This window comes from Trichoderma asperellum, chromosome 2 (assembly GCF_020647865.1).
Source record: "Trichoderma asperellum chromosome 2, complete sequence".
Classification (NCBI taxonomy): domain Eukaryota; kingdom Fungi; phylum Ascomycota; class Sordariomycetes; order Hypocreales; family Hypocreaceae; genus Trichoderma; species Trichoderma asperellum.
The window spans coordinates 4,052,837-4,075,272 of record NC_089416.1 but is presented as its reverse complement, the minus strand read 5'-3'; the positions used below and the strand labels follow the sequence as shown (position 1 = coordinate 4,075,272).

At 49.9% G+C, this 22,436-nt stretch overlaps 6 protein-coding genes across 7 annotated transcripts; 2 read left to right on the top strand and 4 right to left on the bottom strand.

Moving 5' to 3' along the window:
* Window positions 1-194: 194 nt before the first annotated feature.
* On the top strand, window positions 195-1,856 carry TrAFT101_003646 (uncharacterized protein). The gene is made up of 4 exons (XM_024907341.2): window positions 195-365; window positions 599-1,185; window positions 1,239-1,372; window positions 1,452-1,856. Exons 1-4 carry the CDS (start codon window positions 310-312, stop codon window positions 1,578-1,580), a joined length of 906 nt encoding a protein of 301 aa, XP_024766594.1. The 5' UTR covers window positions 195-309; the 3' UTR covers window positions 1,581-1,856.
* A 230-nt stretch (window positions 1,857-2,086) lies between these two features.
* On the bottom strand, window positions 2,087-5,499 carry TrAFT101_003645 (uncharacterized protein; the record flags this gene model as incomplete). The annotated part of the gene is made up of 2 exons (XM_024901667.2): window positions 2,087-5,045; window positions 5,186-5,499. The coding sequence occupies 2 exons, from the start codon at window positions 5,497-5,499 to the stop codon at window positions 2,087-2,089; spliced, it is 3,273 nt and encodes a 1,090-aa protein (XP_024766595.2).
* A 3,559-nt stretch (window positions 5,500-9,058) lies between these two features.
* On the bottom strand, window positions 9,059-10,375 carry TrAFT101_003644 (uncharacterized protein). Its single transcript, XM_024902255.2, has 3 exons — window positions 10,050-10,375; window positions 9,820-9,973; window positions 9,059-9,753 (listed from the first exon to the last, which is right to left on the bottom strand). The coding sequence occupies exons 1-3, from the start codon at window positions 10,095-10,097 to the stop codon at window positions 9,485-9,487; spliced, it is 471 nt and encodes a 156-aa protein (XP_024766596.1). The 5' UTR covers window positions 10,098-10,375; the 3' UTR covers window positions 9,059-9,484.
* Window positions 10,376-13,001: 2,626 nt separating this feature from the next.
* TrAFT101_003643 (uncharacterized protein) lies at window positions 13,002-15,154 on the top strand. Of its 2 annotated transcripts, XM_024907342.2 has the most exons (6): window positions 13,002-13,217; window positions 13,412-13,463; window positions 13,532-13,739; window positions 13,815-13,971; window positions 14,038-14,423; window positions 14,493-15,154. In XM_024907342.2, exons 1-6 carry the CDS (start codon window positions 13,211-13,213, stop codon window positions 14,826-14,828), a joined length of 1,146 nt encoding a protein of 381 aa, XP_024766597.1. In that variant the 5' UTR covers window positions 13,002-13,210; the 3' UTR covers window positions 14,829-15,154. The 2 variants fall into 2 exon arrangements, with proteins under 2 accessions (XP_024766597.1, XP_065983058.1); XM_066126950.1 differs by having other exon boundaries at window positions 13,412-13,739; window positions 14,493-14,930.
* On the bottom strand, window positions 15,018-17,957 carry TrAFT101_003642 (uncharacterized protein). Its single transcript, XM_024898899.2, has 2 exons — window positions 16,247-17,957; window positions 15,018-16,184 (listed from the first exon to the last, which is right to left on the bottom strand). The coding sequence occupies exons 1-2, from the start codon at window positions 16,559-16,561 to the stop codon at window positions 15,312-15,314; spliced, it is 1,188 nt and encodes a 395-aa protein (XP_024766598.1). The 5' UTR covers window positions 16,562-17,957; the 3' UTR covers window positions 15,018-15,311.
* A 1,665-nt stretch (window positions 17,958-19,622) lies between these two features.
* On the bottom strand, window positions 19,623-22,015 carry HTS1 (Cytoplasmic and mitochondrial histidine tRNA synthetase). The gene is made up of 3 exons (XM_066126949.1): window positions 21,778-22,015; window positions 20,507-21,710; window positions 19,623-20,433 (listed from the first exon to the last, which is right to left on the bottom strand). Exons 1-3 carry the CDS (start codon window positions 21,963-21,965, stop codon window positions 20,041-20,043), a joined length of 1,785 nt encoding a protein of 594 aa, XP_065983057.1. The 5' UTR covers window positions 21,966-22,015; the 3' UTR covers window positions 19,623-20,040.
* Between the last annotated feature and the right edge of the window lie 421 nt (window positions 22,016-22,436).

Here is a 22,436-nt window from a genome sequence, read left to right as displayed (position 1 = left end):
TCTTCGATATCGCTATAAAGGGTCCCGCCGCAACAATAGGATAACACTTTTCCCGGCACGCCGCCTGCAAAAACTGTTAGTGCACGAGCAAGGCTGCAGCCCCCACACGTGCATATCGCACAGGTACGAAGATACTTTGGTTCCTCCCGTGGTCTCCCGTCGATTTGCCGAGAAAGTGAGCAAAACTGCAATCACTCAACAACCCGAACCGCATCCCCACGAACACCCCGTCAATTGATCCGCTGCGTCACGATCAATTGGGTCTGCGTTGACCAGAGGGCTTAGTTTTGACTTCTCACACTTGTCACAATGTTGTCAAGGGCTGCCCGACCTGCTCTGCGAGCTGCAGTTGCAGCTCCCTCCCGGTAAGTTTTTTTTGTGCTCTTCGGGAACTAGCATCTACAAGAATTTGTTATAGCCGCATCGAGTGGCCCGCGAACGAGTTTTGCGATTTCATGGGCGCCTCACGACAACCAACACGAAGGGCCTGCGGCTACTGGAGGGATGCGATGGCGAATTCCTTCATTTGCTGCTTCCAAGGAGAGGGGAAAAAATGAAAGTTCAACGGACTTATATGGGCTAATAATGACTGCTTTAGAGCTGCTGCTGGCCCCAACACCGCCGCCACCTATGCGACTCTCCGTGAGATCGAGACTCGTCTGAAGTCCATTCGAAACATCGAGAAGATCACAAACACCATGAAGATCGTCGCCTCCACCAAGCTCACCCGTGCTACTCGCAGCATGAACGACTCCCGCAAGTACGGACAGACCTCCAACGAGGTCTTCGAGGCCGCTGAGACCACCGCCGCCGAGGCCGATGAGAAGAAGTCCCTCGTCATTGTCTGCTCTTCCGACAAGGGTCTCTGCGGTGGTATTCACTCCGGAATGTCCCGTACCATTCGTCGACTTTTCGCCGAGGGCGAGAACTTCGACTTGGTCCTCATTGGTGAGAAGAGCAAGGCTCAGCTGCAGCGAACCAACGCCAAGAACATCCAGCTCAGCTTCGCCGGTATTGGCAAGGACATTCCTACCTTTGCCGATGCTCAGGCTATCGCCGACCAGATCGTCAACCTGCCCACCGAGTACACCGACGTCAAGATCTTGTACAACAAGTTCATCAACGCCACCAGCTACGAGCCCACCTTCATTGAGGCATTTTCCGAGGAGGCTATTTCCCAGTCCCGTATGTTGCGCTTGCTATTCTCCAACATTTTTTTGATACTAACAGCCAAATAGCCAACATCTCTGCCTTCGAGGTTGAGGACGACGCTCTCGGCAACCTCCGCGAGTACAGCCTTGCCAACTCCCTCTACTGGGCTCTGGCTGAGGGTCACGCCTGCGAGCAGTCTGCCCGACGAAACGCTATGGACGTAAGTTTTTACTATTTTCTTTCTACTTGACCTTTTTTTTTTCTTCCTCCCAATTCAAATACTAATTAAAAATTCTTAGAACGCCTCCAAGAACGCTGGTGAGATGATTGGCAAGTACCAGATTCTGTACAACCGTACCCGACAGGCTGTCATTACCGGAGAGCTGGTCGAAATTATTACTGGCGCTACTGCCTCCGCCGATATGTAAAAAGACGAAGAATAAAGTTACATCTTTTTTTATGTTGGTAGAAAGAGCTGGCGCGCTGAGCTTTTTTCCATCCTTTGTAATATCGAAGCTAGAGGATACCCAGCGCGGTGGTCCCCAGCCAGTGTATCAAACCCACAAATAAATTTTCTTAGTAGATCAAAGGAGAAAAAAAAACAAAAGTGTATAGTTCAAGAACCAAAATCCCTGTATTAAGTTGAGATAGTGGAAAAGAAGTGACTCAACCACAGTGAATAAAATAGGAGGACATCCGATTTGATTAATAGGTGCCTGGGTAGGTACGGAGTCCTTATAAGCTATGGACATGCAACACAACGAAAATCCACCCCATTAAAACTGCCTTGCGCCAAATCATGGTACCTATCCTCGACGGAAAAAAAAAAAAAAGACTTTATAAAAGTTTCCCACAATCCTGCGGGACCTAAAAAGAAACAGACATCCAAACGCCATGGTTTTAAATGCTTATAACGAGAAGGTCTCTCGTCATTTTACAATGCCAACTCGCCATCTCTGACCTCCGTGTAGCTCACATTCCTTGCTCGACGATGCTTCGGCGTCATCGAGAGATCTTCCGGCCCCTCCTCTGGGCCCGGCAGGCTAGGGTGGTCTTTTTCGTAGGCAGCTCGGATAGCGATAGCTTCGCGATCCCACTTCTCAGCTAGCTCGTTATACTCTTGCATAGCTTGTAAGTAGAGCCTCTTTTGCTCAGCGGCCTGCTCCTCATACGGCTTTCGCTCGTCTGGAGGAGTCTCTTTCCACATGCGGGACATCATGATGCGGACTTCATTGGGCACCGACCGGCTTCTGCCAGGTTTACGGCTTGCTTCGCACCTCTTTTTTGCGGCGTCGAAGTGTGTTTTGCTAAATATTATATAGGCGCTGCCGGACACCTTGTTTGGGCGGAGCGGCCGTTCGCCAATCTTTGAAAGGACATGTTCCCATACTTCTACCTCGTATGCTTCTAAGCGCGCCTGCCGGGGATCCTTGGCTGCCTCCTTACGTTTATGCAGCAGAAGTGAGTCCCTTGGGAGGACAAGAGGAGTCGGAACTTCAATGGGGCCGATCATTGCTTCTAGTATTTCAGAGGCAGCACGCAGTCCTGACAAATATGCCCCGTGCACAGTTGCAGGGTGTGTACCAATGGTGTGCTCTCCGGCGAAGAATAGGTTGCCTGTAGGCTGGGCCATGATGTTATAATCATCTGGCTGCATGTCGGGTGCGGCAGAAGAGTAGCTTCCACGGGCAAACCGATCCGAACCCCATCTTGTCACTACTGTCTCTACGGGATATGGGACATCTTTACCGAATACGCTCCTCAAAATCTCTGTGGCTTCGGCGACCAGGCTGTCATTGCTCGTATGCTCTGTGTCAAAGCCAGCATCGCCGGCCATAAGCGCGATCAAGCAGGGCAGGCCAGTTGTATTGGAAACGTTGAACCACTGGAAGAAGCGTCCACGGTTCATACTGTAATCTTGCTGAGAGGTGCTATGCCGGTTAGGAGCATCTCTGAGCACGCCGAATATATGTCTATTCGAATTCCAAAACACCCTGTCGTAAAGCAAGACGACCTTATTGAGGATGCCAAAGCCTAGTCGGCCAACCACATCCGCCTTCTCGGAAGGCATGGGAGGCTCGAAAGTCACATTTCCTTGTTTTAAGACGCCCAGTGGTATTGTGCAGACGATAGCGTCTGCTTCCACTTTTGTACCATCTTCGCTTTCGATGGTAGCGGGGCCATCAAAGCTCTCCCCATGATACGTGATTTTTTGGACAGGGAATTTGGTTGTTATGTTGAGCGGAGATGGGCATTGGAGCAGGCCGCGGGCGACGCTTTGATACCCGCCAACAACCATTGTGTGATGGCCTTCCCATTCGTTGCCTGCATCAATGTCCCAGAGGCCGAGACTTAGTTTATGCAGGTTCGTAGCATTGCTGTATTCTAAATTGGCAATGTGCCAATTTAGCAATCGGTAATCTTGTGCGTTTAAATCAACAATATTCTTGTACTGGGTGATGGCATGATCCAAAACTGATCCCAGCGTTGCTTCTGCCAAGGAGCTGGCTTGGGTTAAATCGAGATTGCCCTTCTCTGCCGCCCCTGGTTTAATGCTCCATCCCATAAGTTTTGCCTTTTCTGACGCTTTAAGAGTTGCGGGAACTCCGGGTTCGGTATGTACTCGTCCTGTCAGTTTGTCTGCTGACACTGGAATCATATTTACGGTTTCCGGTACGTTTTGTTGTGATACTGAAGGGGCATCAGGAAGCGCAGCGGTCGCTTCCTCGGCCTGGATGATCGACTTGGAGCCATCTCCGAGACTATCCCGACCTTCGTCGAGAAGATCACGATTGCCCTCGATCAGCTTAGATGGCTGAAACTTATACTTGAATTCGCTGACACGATCTAAACAGTCATTGTAGAGCTTCTCAACCAGAAGATCCCTGACTGGATCTACGGGCTTGCCATTGCTGTCGTAAATTGTAGTCTCAGCAGTAAGCGCGTGGTATGGTATCCCCAGCTGCCCACGGACAATAACATTCATGGGGTTGCCACGATCAAATCCTGTGATAATCATACCGCCCATCTCGGCAGTATGCCGCTTCCCCTTGAACTCAGGCTCAATCCCAGCCGATTTTGTTTTGAATTCGCGAGAATACACTCTTCCGCCAACGCGACTTCTACCTTCGAGAACAATCACTTTTGGTATCTCCTCTCCCCTTGCATAGAATCGGCCTGCATATTGTGTAAACAAGCCCTCTAGCTGTCTGGCACAGGATAAGCCTGATATCCCTGCTCCGATAACAGCGATGGTCTTTCGCTTTCTTGCAGGCGACCCGTTCCTGGACTCGAATTGGGGTTTGGGAAGCTGTACGCAGCCATAATTGATGTACCCGTGGCGAACTAGCCAGTCGTAGCACACGTTTGCAGCATCAAACCAGCGTGCATTTGCACATCCGACTGCATCTTGCCGCGTTACACCAACTGACGGCTGCTTCATCCATATACGTAGTATACCGTTTCTGATATTGAGATAAGTCGTAACCTGAGTATGAGATATGTGGTGTCGTAGGAAATGATATTCCCCAGGATGCAGCGCGTATGGATTAAGCCGCGACGATTCGGCCGCGGAGATGCACTCGCTAGCATATTGATACGATGGGATATCTGTTGGAATAGATGATTTTGGCCGAATATTGAAAGTTAAACTTTCGATGTCATGGCGATGTGATGAGGCCGAAAAACTTGACGTAGCCTCAATAAATTGCGGATGGCTGGGCAATTCGGTCTCGATAGGCGTCGTGGCTTTACTAGAGACGATGGAAGGGGTAGATGAAGGCTCTGAAAGCTCTGTCAAGGCAGAGTGTGAGGAGGAGAATGACTCTGAAAAAGCATCCGCCTTAGGTTCGGCTTGTCGTGGGGCATTATCGCTGTATTGAGGCCTTTCGTCACTATTGAGATGTTAGGAAAAAAAAGGAAAAAAAGAAAAGATACTAAAATCGTTATGAACAATAGACCAAATAGAGAGGTGACAAAAATTGTTCGCAGAATTTTTTCTTCTCTTAGTGTATTGGTGGTGGCCAAAACTCACTCCGTGCCGAGATGCATGCTAGAAGACTCTTCCGGGTCTTGGGATGATAAGCTGCTGCTCAAATCCATCTCTTCTGTCCACACGACAATCTCAGGCGCTACCTCTGAAGACCCATCCGATGATCCTTGCCTCGATGCCTGGGGAGTGCTTAGACTGCTGCTGGGTGACACCGCTATATGGCCCTGATTGTTGGTGACGGACTCGGGCGCTAAGCTTGATATCGACGAAGAGTCGATGTCTTGCGCGCGCGAAAAAATCTGCCCAGCCGGTACTTCCTTTTCTAGACTGAGGTGATTCTTGAATACAGTTGCCATGGTGAACAGCCCAACCAGGCACCTGCTCTAACGAAAGCTAGGACGGGTCGGCGTCGATATATGAGAGGCTACGGATGTCGGAATGGTGACGGTGTTTTGGAGGTCGATACTCGGCAATATGTCATACATATACAGCATGACGCTGGGCAAATGCATCATATCATGAGAGTGTCTGCCATGAAGAGCCTCTGTCTAATCGGGATGTTAGCCACAGACCACCATTGATCTCACTGCCCGGTGTATATATACCTATTGTTGTAAGCAGAATAAGATGGCCTGGAGGTTTCAGCGGCTGAAGAGCGTCTAAAGGAGTAGTGGTTACAAGGGCTGCACTGTAACTCCGAGATGGGCTGGGGTCATTGATTATTGGGCCATTGAATGAGTTTTCAGCTGGGAACAAATCAAGTCCAGCAGCGCAGCCGTTTGTTTTTTACGGCAAGGAAGGGCCAATGAGCAGGAATAGTATAGGCCATCAGCTCATCACGGCCCCTCAAGAACGCCGACTTCAATCGTATAGGCACTGGTCACGTGGGGCGAGCAATCCAATCGCGACGCTCTCTGATGTGGGGCGCGCTCTACGCCGAACTAATCCGGTTGATATTTCGAATTATGAACTCTGGACGAACTTCAAACAATAAGGGATCAGCGATGAGATAGCGCGATTGAAAGAAACGGAGAGGAGAGGAAAGAAAGGAAAAGCAAGGGGAAGAAAGAGAGAGAGAGAGAGAGAGAGAGAGAGAGAGAGAGAGAGAGAGAGAGGGGAAAAAAAGGAGCCTTTCATATCAAAATTTCGATCAAGGTGCTTGCATGCCACACAGAATTTATCTCCCACCGACCAGTACGCCACCAAACTCCAAATATCGTGTCACGACTCGATGCGCCAAAGCCTACGGGCTGTTGGGCAGCGCCGTCTCTTTGCGAGCGAACGCTTCTTTCTCGATTGCCGCATCCATCATCCTGTTCCCGCTGATTATAGAAGTCGCACAGATTACTATATTTCTCCGATCTGGTAAGGAATGGAATGTTAGCTTTTGCACTGGCTGGCATGTACCGCGCCCGCGTCCTTCGGATGACTTACCCTCTTCCTGCTTCGCGATGAATCTCAACGCGGCGATCTCTGTGAATGTAACTCCTCCGATAAAGACAACAAAGACCGTCTGCTTGTGCCCACTGCCGGATAACAGGGATCTTGCCTTGACGGCCTTGTCCTCGCCCTTCTGGAGCTCATAAAACGTCTGGCCTCTAACGTGCTTGACGGCTTCATCAAATCCGTGCCATCCTTGGGCTCCCGCACCAGGCGCAATACCGCTGGCATTCGCTGCACCATTTCCTTTCGTAATGGATAATAGGTATTGCTTCTGAAGAATGCACTGTACAAGCCGGATGGAAAGAGGGGCATAGCCACTGTAAACGTATGCAACGTCGTTGGGGTCGTCCTCCTGCACCTCGTCGACAATCAGACGCAGCTGCTTCCGTAGGTATGTGTAGTTGGTTTTGTTGCCGTCGGCACCAGCATTGCCCGTCATCGGGATCATCCCCGCAAGCGGAGATGAGCGCGACAGGAATAGCTGCAGCTTCTCGAGGTTGTTGAGAGTGAGCAGATGTTGGTAGCCATATCCTTGAAGTATCAGACGCTTGAACTGCTCGAAATCCTTGGGTTTTATTCCCCCAGATATGCACGAGTAGATGCAGAGCAATCGAAGCGTCTCCCGCAAGGGAGCATCTCTAGCAATGAGCTCTTCGATGCCATCGAACTGGGACGACGGATCGGCACCAGCAGCGAGATTCTGCTGGACTTCAAGGAGGCCCTTGAACAAATCAGTTCGCGTGTGCTTGATGATTTCCTCAGCAAGGCCGGTATGTATCCTCGCGCTTTGGTGCTCTTGTTGGTAGCCTGGCAGTTGGCTCACGAATTCTTTCAGCTCGGCAATTGTCTTGGTCTTGTGCTTGGTCTCGTAATCTGATTGTACCTTTTGAAGACGCCGGGCGACCTTGTTAAGCAGTCCGCCCACGATGGCGAAATTGGCATTTCGTAATTGCTCATATAGCTTGTCGCTGGAATCGAGCTGTACCGTCCGCTTCCTGCTCTGTGAGGTGGCCGCTGAAGATTGCGCCGGTGCTCCGACAATGGTTGTGTCTACCTTGGCCTGGTTATTCTGAATTTCAAAAATCTCATCGATGAGTCCCTCGTATGTCAACTGTGTGAGCAGTGGGGTAACAAAATCGACTTCGCGATCGATAATGATGACACTCTCGTTCGTGGTGCTGGGCGTCAGCGCTGTTTTGACATCGCTTCCATCTTCGCCCGCCAGTCGTTCTTGACGCATGCGGACGAGGAGATCTGCTACCCGCTTCGCATTGTCACCTTTGCCAATGATTCTCGGAAATAGCCCGTGGTTCTGCTGCACTTCCATGAGCGCTTTGGCCATGAGAAAGTTTGGTGTGATATCTTTGGACAGGTAGAGGTCCTTGAAGGAATCCTCCAGCTCAAGCGATAGGACGTCATCTTCGAGCGGGAAGAAGAGCAGCGGCAGTTCAGATATGTTGACATCGCCTAGGACGCCGGCTTCTTCGAGCAGTTGATCGGACACAAGAGTGCGACGTGGCACCCAAAATATGTGGAAGTCATGAGTCGTCTGGCTCTCACGCTGAATTCGCTTAATCTGCGCTGGAGGGGCACATTGCGTCAGCTCACTCACTGCAGCAGCTAGCTAGCTATCCATTTCATCTCAAACAGACCACGGTATTTCGAGTCAATGGGATTGAATATAGCTCCAGGGAATCAGAGTAGGGGATGCCCGTATAGGTATCGTTTGGCTGCATCTTACCTGCTATGGCTTCGGCATGCCGACCGCACTCGCCTCTGGCCACAAAGACGACGTTGCGCTGGCTCGCATCCACATTATTGTTCTCTAAGATGAAGAATTTGTCGACTCCGTACTCTTGGAGCGTGGCAACCTTGACGATTGTGCCGATAGGACCGACAAGGCTGCGATCAAACACGAGGTTCTTCTTGCCGCGGACCTATAGATTGCGTGAAAGCCGTGGGTTAGCAGGGCAGCGCTCCCAGAGAGCTCTCAGCAACAGTAAGCCTTACTTACACCCTCGAGCAGGTAGAGCAGGTCCTTTCGAGCTTTGCCCCGGATCTGCTCGGTGCTGAATTCCGCGCGGGGAGCCATGATTTGCCCGCGGCAGAGAGCTCGCGTAGGATATTTGGTGCTGGATGAAGCACTTGGGGAGCTTTAGTGGCTGGCTTGCTAGTTCCTGGTTCTTTAGCTAGGCGGGCAGAGAAGCGAAAGTGTGGCTCAGCTCAGCAGCTACTACTTCACCGCCCACCCCGCCTGTCTGTTTTCGAGGGGAGCTGTCACTCCCTGGCACAATATAGACTACTACCTAGTACTTAGTATGCACTTGTAGCGGAGGGGGCGACGTCATATGTCACGGCCTGTTTGGGCATATGAGGGCAGTCATGCCATCGACGAGAATAGTTATTGCTTCTGGCTTGCCGCAAAAGGAAGGATAAGAAAAAAAAAAAAAGAAAAGAAAAGAAAAGAAAAAACGCTTTTGACACCATATATTGCCTAAAATAAAAAGAATGCACCCCTCCAATTCTATAAGCATTGTGTATACGCCTATAGTTGTCTTCCAGGTTACGAAAAGGTACTTGAGCCCTCCCCGCAAGTCCTCGCTCTTAGTTGCGCCATGCACGACTCTGCGCAAGGCGTCGAATCAAGAGCCCATACTATTCCGTAATAGCCGCCAAAAAAAAAAAAAAAAAAAAAAAAAAAAATCGCTTGGCCCAAAAAAATCAGCAGATAGAAGATCCCAGACAAGCAGTGATATTGTCTAGATCCATGCCGCCAGAAGGGGCTGTATACTGAACGCCGATGAGCCATTGTGACCGCTGTAATAATGCAAGAATCCTCCAGAGGGACAAAGGAGAAGGGGAAACAAAAAGACGCTGTTATCTAGAGAGTTGAGGCTGTTACACAGTATTGTCGTGATACAAGAATTCTATATCTCGTGGTCGTTGCCTGTTCACACGCACAAACTCTTCATCGCCAGGCGGTCGCTCGTTCTTGCTGTTGCTGGTAAGCATGCTTTGTATACTCATGCAGATGCTCTCGGCGCTTTGCACGGGGCTCCATCCCTGATTTCCTAAGAGGTCAAGGCATATTATTCCGTTCGAGTAGATGTGCGGGTGCATGGGGACTGGACGTGCTGGTTTGTCGACGAAAGTGACCTCTGGAGGCTCTGGCATGGCTGTTAGACGTCTGATTGCTTCAAGAGCAGCGCGGGGGTGCTGGCAGCAGGATTTACCAATGGGGTATGAATCCGAGAAGACGAATTTCAGTCGATAGACATTATCGTTATACAGGGGATTGTTGTCCAAGACACGGATGTCAAAGAGCCATTCCTTCAGGTCGTTGCCTTCCACGAGCTCTATACCGGGAGGCAGACCAAACTTATCAATCTACCCAAGTGTCAGCTCTTGAGAAGGGCATCTGTGCCAGCCAACTGCGCGGCGTCGAAGCAGGGGAATATCTTGCCTTTTGGCGTTCCTTGGCTACTCTCTTCGTTCGCATTCCCGTAGCCATTTTGGCCTTGCTGCACAGGGGCTTTCTATTGAGAGGCGCAAATCGAAAATGACGAGGACAGGTTTTGTGTATGTAGGTAGTTTGCGTTGGCGGCTAAGGTTAGTGGTATTGAAGTTTGTACTTGACGGGCTAGCTGTGTGGCAGCATTCAATGTTTTAAACGCGCTGGAGGGGTTGGATCATGTGTGGCGCTGGGCCAGGCGCAGTTATGACCTTTTTTTCCCTCCCTTTTTTCCCGGTCTTTGTTCCATAGCAAAAATCAGGCCAACAGCAGGTCTTTATTACGGATCTTTTGAGCACCCAGTGCATGATTCAAGACGCAGGATACCTTGTAGCGCAGCAGCAGCGCTTGCTGGGCAGCCAACCACAGCCATCCAGCGCCTAAGCAGGCCTGACAGGGCACATGTACTTTGATGTATTTTGTCAGGTGACGGCTGCTGTAGAAATGCGGAATGCAGGCTGAAAAGGCTGTAGTAAGCGCTTGTAGATGCACGTATGCGTCTCACGCAGGATATGCCAGGTAGGTAGATAGCAATAGTATTGATATCACAATGGTATTGATATCATATGTATCGTAGCTTCGGTTTCTTGAGCCCGCTAGTAGGTATTATTTCTGGCTGACATCCAGCGAATTTCAGTTACCCGGCTACAGTGGTAGATAATTGTGCTGGCATACACTTTCTTTTCACCACCAACAACTTGAGCCAGGTATTCTGCTATTCTGTTCTAGTTCTCAAAGACGAAAGAGTTACATATGATTGGCGTCCGCTATTGAAAGAGTAAAAAGAAAAGGAAGTGAGAATGGAACAAAGACACTTAACCATAATTATGAAAGCAGTCCATAACGCACGGCTTGGACACCCCACCGATATCTCAATAATCTAGTGATATTAAAGTACTTTTTGCTTTGATCTATCTCTATTCAAAGATGGAGGCTCAATCTCACATTTGCCTAGAAAACATTGGCTAGTGTTCGAGTTAATGCAAAAATTCTCAGGTTTAGGCCACTCATCTGGGAGGCTGGAATGGATGGAAGTGAGCCTTGTGTAAGAACAAAGAAAATGTCTTTAAGAACGTCAACAAGACGCTGTAAGCTGGCTGGTGGCTTTAAAGGAATTAAAGATGGCATTGAACAACTCAAAGACATATCTATCAAGAAGAAAGCCGCTCTGTATCGATACGAAATGCTGTCGTACATTTGATACGCTTTTGGAGGCCCCGCCGATACTCTCCTTGATATCTTCTTTCGTAAAGTCAGCTTTGTGTTTTGGTAAAACTCACCCGTATCCACTACAGAAACAAATCGTGCGAGAATGAGGTAGCCGATACAGTATGGAATCTCGGGAGTAGTTCTGCCAGCGAGAAGTATACGAATAAATCCAGGATTTGTCAAACGAGCTTGAGAAGGACCAGTGCACTCGAATTCTGTCAAATGTTCCGTCAATGAGCCATGACCTCTCCAGGAATATTAGCTAGGTTAAATCCTCAGAGTGATTTGCATCCCCCCAAATATTTAATGATCAAATCATGGATTCCGATTCAACTCTGGTCTCTCCAATTGGCATCACTGTCGATCCAAAGAACCCTGGACTCTTTGACTTGGGATGGGCAGCCAATCCTGGGGCGAAGGGCTCTCGGCATTGTGAGATGTTGGTTGCATGTATATCTTCTTGGCATCTCTCCTAGCCCACGGACGACAATGATGTCCACCAGAGCAGTGTTCCCAGGGATCATACAAGGTATTTAATCCTACCTTCTTCGTACAGTAGGGATGAACATATGCCGCGTGACAATTAGTGCACACTACTACTAGCCGCCCAAGCGCGAACCGCAGAACTAAATCCCACGGGGTTGGCGAACGCTATCATTGTAAAATCGACACACGCGACCCACTGCGAGAGGCCGCTCGCCAGGGATTAATATGTGTATGTACATACATTTGAAGCCTGATGCGGCGAACAAGCAGCCCTAATCAGCCTTGCAAAAAGCCGTAAAAGCGCTTCGGCAGGGCGTCTTGGCACATCGCACATCGCACATCGGAAAGGCGACGGAGGCCGCCTAACGGAAGACCAACCTCCATCTACCGGTGTACATGTGCACATACATGCAGGTGGTGGTGTCTCAAAACCCAAGCGAGGGCGGATTCACATAGACCTTTGGGTGGTCTGTATGGTAGTTTCGCCGCCCAGTCGTCGCTGAGCCACAGCCCAGCCGTTGTGACGCCCTAGTATCTGCAGTCCAGTTCGTCCTCTTTCTGTGCTGTGTTGGACATTGTTGACGATGAAGTCTCTCGTTGGCCAGGCCAGAATAGATGGAGACCTGGTCGCGGGCACAGCCACGAAGCCACCCCAACACTGGCTAGAAATGCCGACTTGGCTGCGATTTCAACGCAGGGCTGTTGATAATTTCTGCTGCGTGGGGGCCTTTCTTTGCCCAAGACTGTAGTAGTTAATTTTGCATGTGCTAGTACAGCACGCACGTACACGCATCCGTGGAATACTGTTGTCTCCCCTCTTAGTTAAAACTGATGCGTACAGTAGGTAGTAGTTGGGGTGATGTTCGACTCAAAATAAGCTCACTGATACAGTACCAGGCCCGTAGCAGAGCTACAGGTGCTACATTCAGCTAAGGCACACAGATTAGGTACTTTGCATTAGGCGGGTGGCAAGGTAGAGCCGTGCTGGACGTTGTTGGTTGATATACAGTGCTCGTTGTACCTTGGCCGCGGCGGCAGACTCCCTCTCTCTCCTGGCGCCATCCCCACTGCCTAATGCAGTATGACTGTGGTACTAGTGCCCCTTTGGCTGACGGCTGGAAACCGCCAGGCCTGATGAGGGGCTAATATTTTACTCGGGTCGTATTTAATCTCAGCCGTCGCTGTAGCTCCTTCAGCTTTGACTCTGTCGTCCTGTCCTTTGTGGCGCCTCGTCTCTCCCCTTCCTACTTCTTCTTGGGCTGCCTCTCGCCACTTTCTCCGCAGAGCTTGAATATCGTGCAACTCCTTTTTCCAGCTGACTTTTGCCGGCTTTGGGCTGCGTGTGCTTGGATCGCTTTGAATCGCAGCTTGGCTTGAATACCGCTTCTCGCGTTCAAGATACCCCGCCAGACATCAGGATGAGTTGTAAGTCGCATTTCTTTTACACCGCCGTATGTGGACAAGGACAGGACCAGTGCTGTTTGTGAAGTTATCAAATAGTTTCGCATCCGAAAAACATCTTTCTTCTTCTTTGAGCCTCCTTTTCTCGCTATTCAATAATGTTTGAAACCCCCTGCTATCATGTGCTGGTTGCTAACTGGTACTCTCCTTGGATACAGTCGCCAACATGCTAAATCGCCTTCATGGGCAACCCGAGAGCTATGAGAAAAAGTACGATGCATAACCTCAGAGACTACCGACATTGAACTCAGCATTAACGATTCGAAATCTTGACACAGATCAAAGTATAAGTTCGGACGTACCCTCGGTGCTGGTACCTATGGCGTCGTTCGTGAGGCAGACGGCCCTACTGGCAAGGTTGCCGTCAAGATCATCTTGAAGAAGAACGTCAAGGGCAACGAGCAGATGGTCTACGACGAGCTTTCCATGCTGCAGCGGCTGAAGCACCCTCATATTGTCAAATTTGTCGATTGGTTCGAGTCCAGAGTGCGTTGATGCCTTGTAACCCGGGGAGAGGGAGGAGGGGGAGACTTACGAAACCTGCTGACCCGTGCGCCACAGGACAAATTCTACATTGTCACTCAGTTGGCCACAGGAGGGGAGCTCTTCGACCGTATCTGTGACAGGGGCAAGTTCACCGAGAAAGATGCGTCGCAAACTATCAAGCAGGTTCTTGACGCCGTTGACTACCTGCACAAGAACGATGTCGTCCACAGAGGTGTGTATATCTCCTGGAAGCTGAGTTCACTCAGGTCTTCGAAGCGAGACTAATGCAAAACCGCAGATCTTAAGCCGGAGAACCTTATCTATGTTACTCCTGATGACGACTCCGATCTCGTATTGGCCGATTTTGGTATTGCCAAGACGTTAGACAGCAAGGACGAAACACTCAAGACTATGGCTGGATCGTTTGGTTATGCGGCCCCCGAAGTGATGGCCAAGAAAGGCCACGGAAAGCCCGTAGACATGTGGTCTATGGGCGTCATTACCTACACCCTGCTCTGTGGCTACTCTCCCTTCCGAAGCGAGAACCTGCAGGATCTTCTTGATGAGTGCACAAGGGGCAGCGTTGTGTTCCACGAGAGATACTGGAAGGATGTCAGTGCTGATGCAAAGGACTTTATCAACCGCCTCCTTGTCCCTGAACCCGACCAGAGATGGACCAGCGAGGTAAGATGCCGATTCACTATTCATCTCTTTCACTGTATTCAGACAGGACATGAGCTAACAACCTTATAGCAAGCTTTGGGCCACATCTGGCTCAGCGGCCAAAACGCTACCGACCACAACTTGCTGCCAGAAATCGAGGCCTTCCGCAGAAGGTCCCGCCTCCGCCGCGCCATCGAAATCGTCAAGCTTCAAAACAGAATCAACAAGCTCAGGGAACACGAAGAGGACCCCGAGAACTCCGAAATGGGAGACGTGCAAGGTGGCCAAGAAAAGGGAGACGGTGCTCGATTGCACGCCCTGGGCCTCTTTGCGCTCAAGGACGTCAAGCAGAAACAGGAGACACTGCAGATTGAGGAAGAGATGGGAAAGGAGGCGAAGCGGCGTAGCTTTAGCGAGGCTTCTTAAAGTGTTCGCGACTCGAAAGAGAAGGACTGGTTTTAAGGACTTGTTTTTTGGGATATTCTTTTTTAGTCACTTGTTTTACAGATTTTTTTTTTTTTTTTTTTTGGTCTTCCGAAATATAATTTTCTTTGATTTCGCGTCAATGATTAAGCAACGTATTGAGATAGGATGTGAATAGCAATCAGTGTACAAGGCGATTTGGTTTATTTTTAAAGCAAAGCAAAGGAAAGAGATATGGTGCAGTTCAAGTAAACCGAGCTTTTAGAGGCATCTTTTGTCCTTTTCTCTATCCTAGCCAATCTGGAAGTCTATGTACTTTTTCCCACGAGTGCCATCATGGCCAGCATATGAACCCCATTCCAACATCTGTCAATGCCAAGGAATCCAATCAAATACAAATCCCAAAGTCTAGCCAATAACAACAATAAAACAGTAATATTTTTTCAATTTCAGTTTTACTTTTTTTTTGCCCTCTTTCGTCTATTCCTAATTGATATCCTCCAAGGCCCTCTCTCGAAGTGCCTCGTATTTTCGAAAATCAAAACGCTGTCTCTTCCAGCCATTAGCCCTCAGCCGTTCAATCCGCGTACGCAGCTCCAGGTTGCGCATTTCCTCGCTAAGGATTTGCGGAGGCTGGGGATTCTCTGCGGCAGCAAGATCACGCTCTAACCATTCCAGGTGTGAGGTGATTTGGCGCTGCAGGCTGGCAAGTACAGTGCAATAGTGGTGGACGGAACGGGCATGGAGGAAGCTGTCTGAAGCGGTAGGGATATCGAAATAGCTATCGTCGTCGTCCTGAATAGTGCTACACTCCGAATTTGTAGGAGATGGGAGTGGGAACTGCGGCTTTCCAGAGATGGGTCGGAGGGAAGCCTGATAGAGAACCGGAGGCTCAGGGGTAGGCTGGCGGATGCACCAGTCGTCGTCAAAACCGAGGGTTGGAGAGTCTGGGCGAATAAAAGGCTCGTAGGTAGACTCGTGCAAAGGCTCATATGAGGGCACGTCGCAAAAGGCGACGCGCTTCTTTTGCTTGGGCCGGCTACCGGGGCTCTTCAAACAGCTGTCCAGAGAGCTGATGGAGAGTGAAGCAGAGCTTCCGGAGGAGATTGTAGAGAATGATGTGTCCGACCCAAAAGGGGTGTGTCGGCTGGACATTGGAGAGAGTGATCGAGAAGGGGGGCGCCGCTTAGTAGCATCGTCCTCTATGGCGAGATCAGATGCGGCGCGGTAGTGGCCGCGGGCTTGGAGGAGGAGCTTCATCCGATAAGGAGAGGTGTGATGAAGAGAGCGGACTTGCATTTCAAGAGCAGATGCGGCGTAGAAGCGGATATAGATCAGGCATGCTGTCTCTGGCTTGTGCTGGGAAATATCATGTCAGCGGAATTGCAAAAAGACTCATCGTTGCGTGAAGTATATCTTACCGAATCCTTCATGTTGTCGAGAATCTCTTGACATCGCATAGAGCAGTGCCGGTACTTTCTGTTGATGAAGTCTCTTTTGATTTCAGCCAACGCTTTCTTCCACTGAGAAGGCGTAGAAGGAGCTGGTCTGGATGTAATGAGAGGCTCTGGAATCATGCGCTCACGCGATGCTTGTCGGAACTGCATTTCAGCTGTTCTTGGCTTATATGGCGTGGGCTCCCAAGATGTGGCATTGGATTTGTCGTCCGAGAAAGAGATTGTGACTTTTGATGCTGGAATGAGCGCGCTCATGCGAAGGGGGATCAGACCCGGCATGTTGAAGGTGAACTTGAGAGTCGATGAAAGAGATTCCGGCTTTTAGAGGAAAGATGTGATTGAGTCGAGTTGATCAGATAAGAGAGAGTGTGGAAAGGCTGAAAATAATACTTGGTGAAGCAGTGTCGTGATAGCGTACTCGAAAAAGAAGGAAATTGCAAAGAACCAGGGGTGTATGTATATGAATGCACACAGGTATATTAGGGAAAGCTCAGGAGATGAGAGAGTGTGGCAGCGATAAAGAAAGGCTTGGAGACGAAGAGTAGTATGTATTATTCACGTAAAAATGGAAGCGGTTTGTCTGAATTCAAGCCGTAGAACGATAGATATGATGGTAAGTATACTCGTAAAACTAATGAAAGGCAGGGAAAGGGAGGAGTGAGTGGCAGGATGCAAGACAATAAGGTTGGAGAAGCTGATAGAAGTACGACTTCAAAAAGCGTCTAGCCAAGGGAGGGAGAGACTGCGAGTTGAGCTTTTTAAGGATTGGCCTGTACAAAGTACAATGAGAGTGGAAATGGCGACAAAAGTCGAGTACGCGAGGGACGGGAGAGAAAAAAAAGAAAAGAGAGGAGGAAAAAGCAAAAAGGCTCGAGCGTGTCTAAGACTGGCAGACGCAACACAGACGTTTACCGGCATCCCGGGACCCGCTCTCAGAGGGGTTTGACTTGACCCGCCACCTCGGGGAAGAGCGTTCATCTTCCTGGCTCTGTTACCGGATCGCTTTTCATCTCACGGTTTTCGTTGCTTCGTCTGATTGGTACAACATCCGCTTCCCCTGCTGCTAGCGAGCCGGCGTTGTGCCTCTTCCCTGCGGCGGCGCTGTTATGTTTCGGCCTCTTGCTGAGGATAGCCCCCCAACAGCACAGCATCATCAGCATGCAGCATAGAGGCGTCCCGGGAGACTGGTGAAAAGCCCGCTTCCAACAAGACGGTCGTGCTGCTAACGCTCGCAGCCGGCGGCCCTGGTTCCAATCCCCCTATCGCCCTTGCACCCTGCTGCCACCCAGCGGCCAACCGGTACAGCAACCGCAAAAGAGTGGCGCTGACCGGGGGCGTTTGCAGGCCCAGACGAGGTTCCTGGGCTCTTGGGACGCCGCACTTGCGGCCCTTCCCCCCTGGATCCCGCTTCCCCGGGCTCCTTGCCTTGCCAATTGTGGCGCTCCCAGGCACGAAGACGAGATTGTGAAATTGGGCAGACCGGGGCTGCTGGGCTGCACAGGCGGCAACGCCCTGTTTGTTGCCTGCGAGCCACCGTCTGGATGGGCAAATGAGCAGCGAGATATCGTGGCCCGACGTCGCACCAGGACGAAGTAAGATTGCCCGGCCTTGGGCACGCCGCCGTGGATCCCAGCAGCTCTGCGTCCCGTGACAAACACAGCATGTAGGAAGGAGGTTGTCAGTGCACTGGACCTCGCTGCAAGTGAGCTTTGATGAGAACAAGAACGACCGGCGGGTGGAGCGCCTGGAGCCTGCCTGCCCGTAGCTGCAGCTGTCGTTCATTCCCCATACGCGCCACCCGCATCTGCTAAAGCCGGTGCATCGCCAAGGCAGGTACTGCCGCAGCGCCATCCCCAGCCGCCTGCATTGACGCGAAACCAAATCCTCCTTGAGCCTGTTGCCGTGTCTCGCGTTTTTTTTTTCATATGAATGTTATGTTAACTCTATCCGGATCAACGCCGTTTTCTTTCTGTTGTTTCCCAAGATTCTCTTTGAGTAGCCCAGTTAAGCTTGACAGCTTTTCCGTCTTATAGCCTACTGTCCTTCTGCTATAAGTCCAACCACATAATGCAACCCAGATACCAAGAACCAACAAACATGCCAGAGTATATCATCATTTCGACGCTAGCTAGTTGCTAAATCACTATTGCCTCTCTTCCACTCTTATTAAAAAGCAGGGCGAATTAATATATTGAAAAAAGCTAAAGAAGGGCAAAAAACAACAAGAAAAAAAAAGAGACAAAAAAAAGGCTGAAACGAGAGCTTCTCACCTGCCATTCAAGATTTACCGGGAGCCACTCCCTTGCAGCGAACTGAGACAGCGCCACAATAGCAAAACTTTTCTTCTTTGCATTTCGCATGGTTCCAGGGTGTCGCGATGCGTCCGTTCGCTAACCGTTCGCTCGTCTATTCTAGTGATTACTCTCTCCTTTCCTTTCGGGGCTTTGCAGTCCGTGCTTCCACATTTTTCTTTTCTTTTCCTTTCTTTTCCTTTTTGCCATCTTACACTCCGAACTGTAGCTCGTATTCACCTCATCTCAGCTTCAGGCACCCGCAAGGAGGGTGAGTGCCTTTGAACAAATTTAGTACTTTGGCGGTACTTGCTGTACTCTGTAAAACGAAGCACAAAGCGGCAGTGCTCAATATTTCCATCGCTCCGTAACCCGATGTGCCCACCATCATGAGCCTCATTAATTACGGAACGGCAGACCAATAAGATTCCGGAAAAGTGCTGTTATCTATGCCAGTGTTGTTGGTGCTATCAACATCGACGGCTCATCTTGATGCATCGTATCTGTAGATAGGTACCTGCAAGATCTTTAATCTGTACCTCGTATCAGATTAATAAGTCATAAATGCGTTGCCCGACTTCTATATTTATAACAAAACAAGCATTATGGTCGTATTAACCAAGGCTGTTCTATATAATCCGACCATTTTAATATTAGGCAGAGTATTTTTTATGTCAAGGTTGCTGCACTCCGAGAGCCTGGTACCTACTTACCTACCAATGCATCATCCGAGCTGCAGGGACCCTCTCTGTTCTCTCCATAGGTGCTTAATTGCATTATGCAAGTGACATCGGTCACGCATTACTCTTTGTAATAGTATTACATACTGTGCATAAGTATGCTGCATCGTCGAAGCCTCTGTGTGACTACACTGGGAGAGTAGTGTTGTTCATAACACCGATACGCCATCTCCTCTGATATGTGACGTGGGTTTCTCCTTATCGACTAATCACGCATCAAATTATATCTACTAACAGTAAGACTCACGGGGTATACCTCCGTCGTTGTTAAATCTAGCCAGCACGGGCGGTCAGCAGCCCAACTGCAGCTAATAGACGATGAGAATATGTGGGTGGAATATCGTAGGGTGTGCGCATTGAAGCGTGTATTTCCTTTTTCTTCCTTGTTATGCAACGCACATTACTTAGACGAGAGCCGGATGCTGGTACTTCTCTCTTTTTTTCTATCTCACGTCGTTATCTCAAATACATATACGCCAACTCAGTGGCTAACACTTGGTTATGTAGGAGGCCCAACAGGCATATCATCAAGCACATAAGCCCCCAACACCTTAAACCCCCTTGCCGTTCCAGCTAAAACCGACTTTGCGGCCGACTTGCTGTCGGATTCCAATTCAGGGCTGATTCCATACTGGCTACCGTCGCTCTCTATTCACTGATTCGCAAAATGTTGCTCGATTGCGACATATCATAGCGTTCAACTTTTTTTCAATTTGGTCATGGTCCTCTATGAAGCTAGAGTCTCAGTCGTAGCATCTGCTGTTGGAGCTGCTGGGGCTTCCTCAGCCTTGGCCTCCTCAGCCTTAGCTTCAGCCTCCTTCTTGGCTGCCTGGTTACCCTTAATGCCGTCCACGACTTTGAGGCCCTCGGCTTGTATCGTGATGCTCTCTAGCTCTCTCTTGCGCTGAATCCGGTACTTGAGCTCTTCCGCCATGCGTGATGTGTCCACCAACACTCCATCCTTTTCGGGGTGTCCATCCTTGAGGCCCATCTCCTTGACCTTGATCTTGCCTTGAGCCAACTCGTCTTCGCCGATAAAGATGGCAAACGGCACGCCGTTGGCTTCGGCAGCCTTGAACTGAGCCTGCATCTTGGGCTTCGCCTTGTACAAAAATTCGGCCTGCAGATTGCATTTTAGTAATAGTCACTACCAGCGCATATGAAGTGTAATTCATGAGAACAAAAGGCCTTACCTTGATGCCTGCCTGCCACAGCTGTGCGCAAATTTCCAAACGCTCCTTGACCAATCCCTTTCCACCAAGGGCCATGACATAGACATCGACCTCATTGCCACGCACTTGTTCGGCGGACTTGTCTGCCGCCATCCGAGCCTTGGTGATGGAGAAGATGCGGTCGACACCAAAGGAAATACCCACGCAAGGGATCTGGTTCTTTCCGGAAAACATGCCGACCAGGTTGTCATATCGACCGCCAGCAGCAACACTTCCAACACCGATGGTGGGGTCATCAGACCGGTCATCGTCCTCTCCGTTGCTCTTTGACTTCTTCTTGGATGGCTTTGCGGCGGCGGCTTCTGATCCTGGTGTTGCCTCAGGAGCAGAACCTTCGGTGACAACTTCATAAATCAAGCCAGTGTAGTAGTCCAAGCCACGGGCCAGGCCAAGATCAAATGATACCTTATCAAGTGCGCCAAAGGCCTCGAGATACTCGAAAAGGAGAGTAACATCGGCAATGCCCTGCTTCATGGATTCGTTTGCTGAAAGCTTCTCATCGCTGCGCAGCTTCTCGAGCAATTCGTGGCGTCCCCTCAAAACAACCCACTCTCCAATACGGTCTGCAATCTTCCCATCGAGGCCCTTCTCTTCAGTCATCTCTTTCCGGACATCCGCCCATGGCAGCTTGTCAAGCTTGTCAACTGCAGAGGAGATGGTTCTAATCTTGTCTTCGGGGACTCCGCAGACCTGGAAGATACCATCTAGAATCTTGCGGTGGTTGAGCTTGATAGTATATGCGCCGTTCCATCCCAGGCCTTCAAAGACTTCGGTGATGATGCGGATGACTTCGGCATCGGGCAACATAGAGTCATAGGTGCCAGCAATATCGAAATCGCACTGGTAAAACTCTCGCATTCTACCCTTGGTCATGGCGGGCTGATCTCGGCGATAGACCTTGGCGATGTGGTAGCGCTTGATGTTCTGGATGTCCTTGTTCATGGCCAGGAAACGGGCGAATGGGACCGTCAGGTCATATCTCAGCGAGCAGATCTCGCCGCCTTGGTCGGCAAGGTCGTAGATGAGCTTGCTATCCTCACCATATTTACCAGCGAGGATCTCCTTGAGCTCAAATACAGGTGTGTCGATGGTAACTCCGCCGTGGCGCTTGAAGACTTCGGTGATGGTGCTGAAGATCTTGTCTCGGATGACCATGTCCTTGCCACTCCCGTGGGGTGAGTAAGCTTCGAGTTTTTGCTACGTTCGCGATTCCGCGATTCGAGAATCACAACTTACAATCTTTTGTGCCCTTGGCAGTTTTTAGCTCGAATTTAGTTTTGGGAGCCATGTCGACGGTTGGCGCCTGTGAGTGGAACGAAGATAGAGTACGCGGGATAGGGGTCGCAAGTCGAAGTCTGTGCAATTGCGACAATGGCCGATATGGTCGAAGAGACCTAAATGTAGCCAAAACTATCTTCATCCGAGGGGTGGAAGGGAAAAAAATAGGCTTGAAGTTGTGGCAGGAGTCATCGGCGCCGTTTGTATGGGTCACACAAAAGTCAGCCCCGCCAATTTGGGTGGTGACTCGACCGACAGGCGGGGCAGATTTTTTTTTATCGATAAGGCATACAGCAAGCAGAACAAGTCACTTATACTAGAAGTCGGTTCCAATAAGCGTGCAGTCTGCTGCTGGTTGGACGGAATGTATGATACGATGCTCGTCATGTTTCGCATGCTGCATTGGATGCAATTGGTTGGTTGAAATTTTGTAAATATTTGCGGTGTGAAGGCAGGGTTATAATATATATTCGACTGAAAAAACGGAGTTTAAAAAAAAAAAAAAAGGCCAAGATCAAGAATGATAAAAGAGTTTGGTCGTTATCAAGCACATGCTAGGCGGGCTCTCTCCGCATCCATCTCGCCCTGTGTGCCATGTAAGTCATAGTTTACA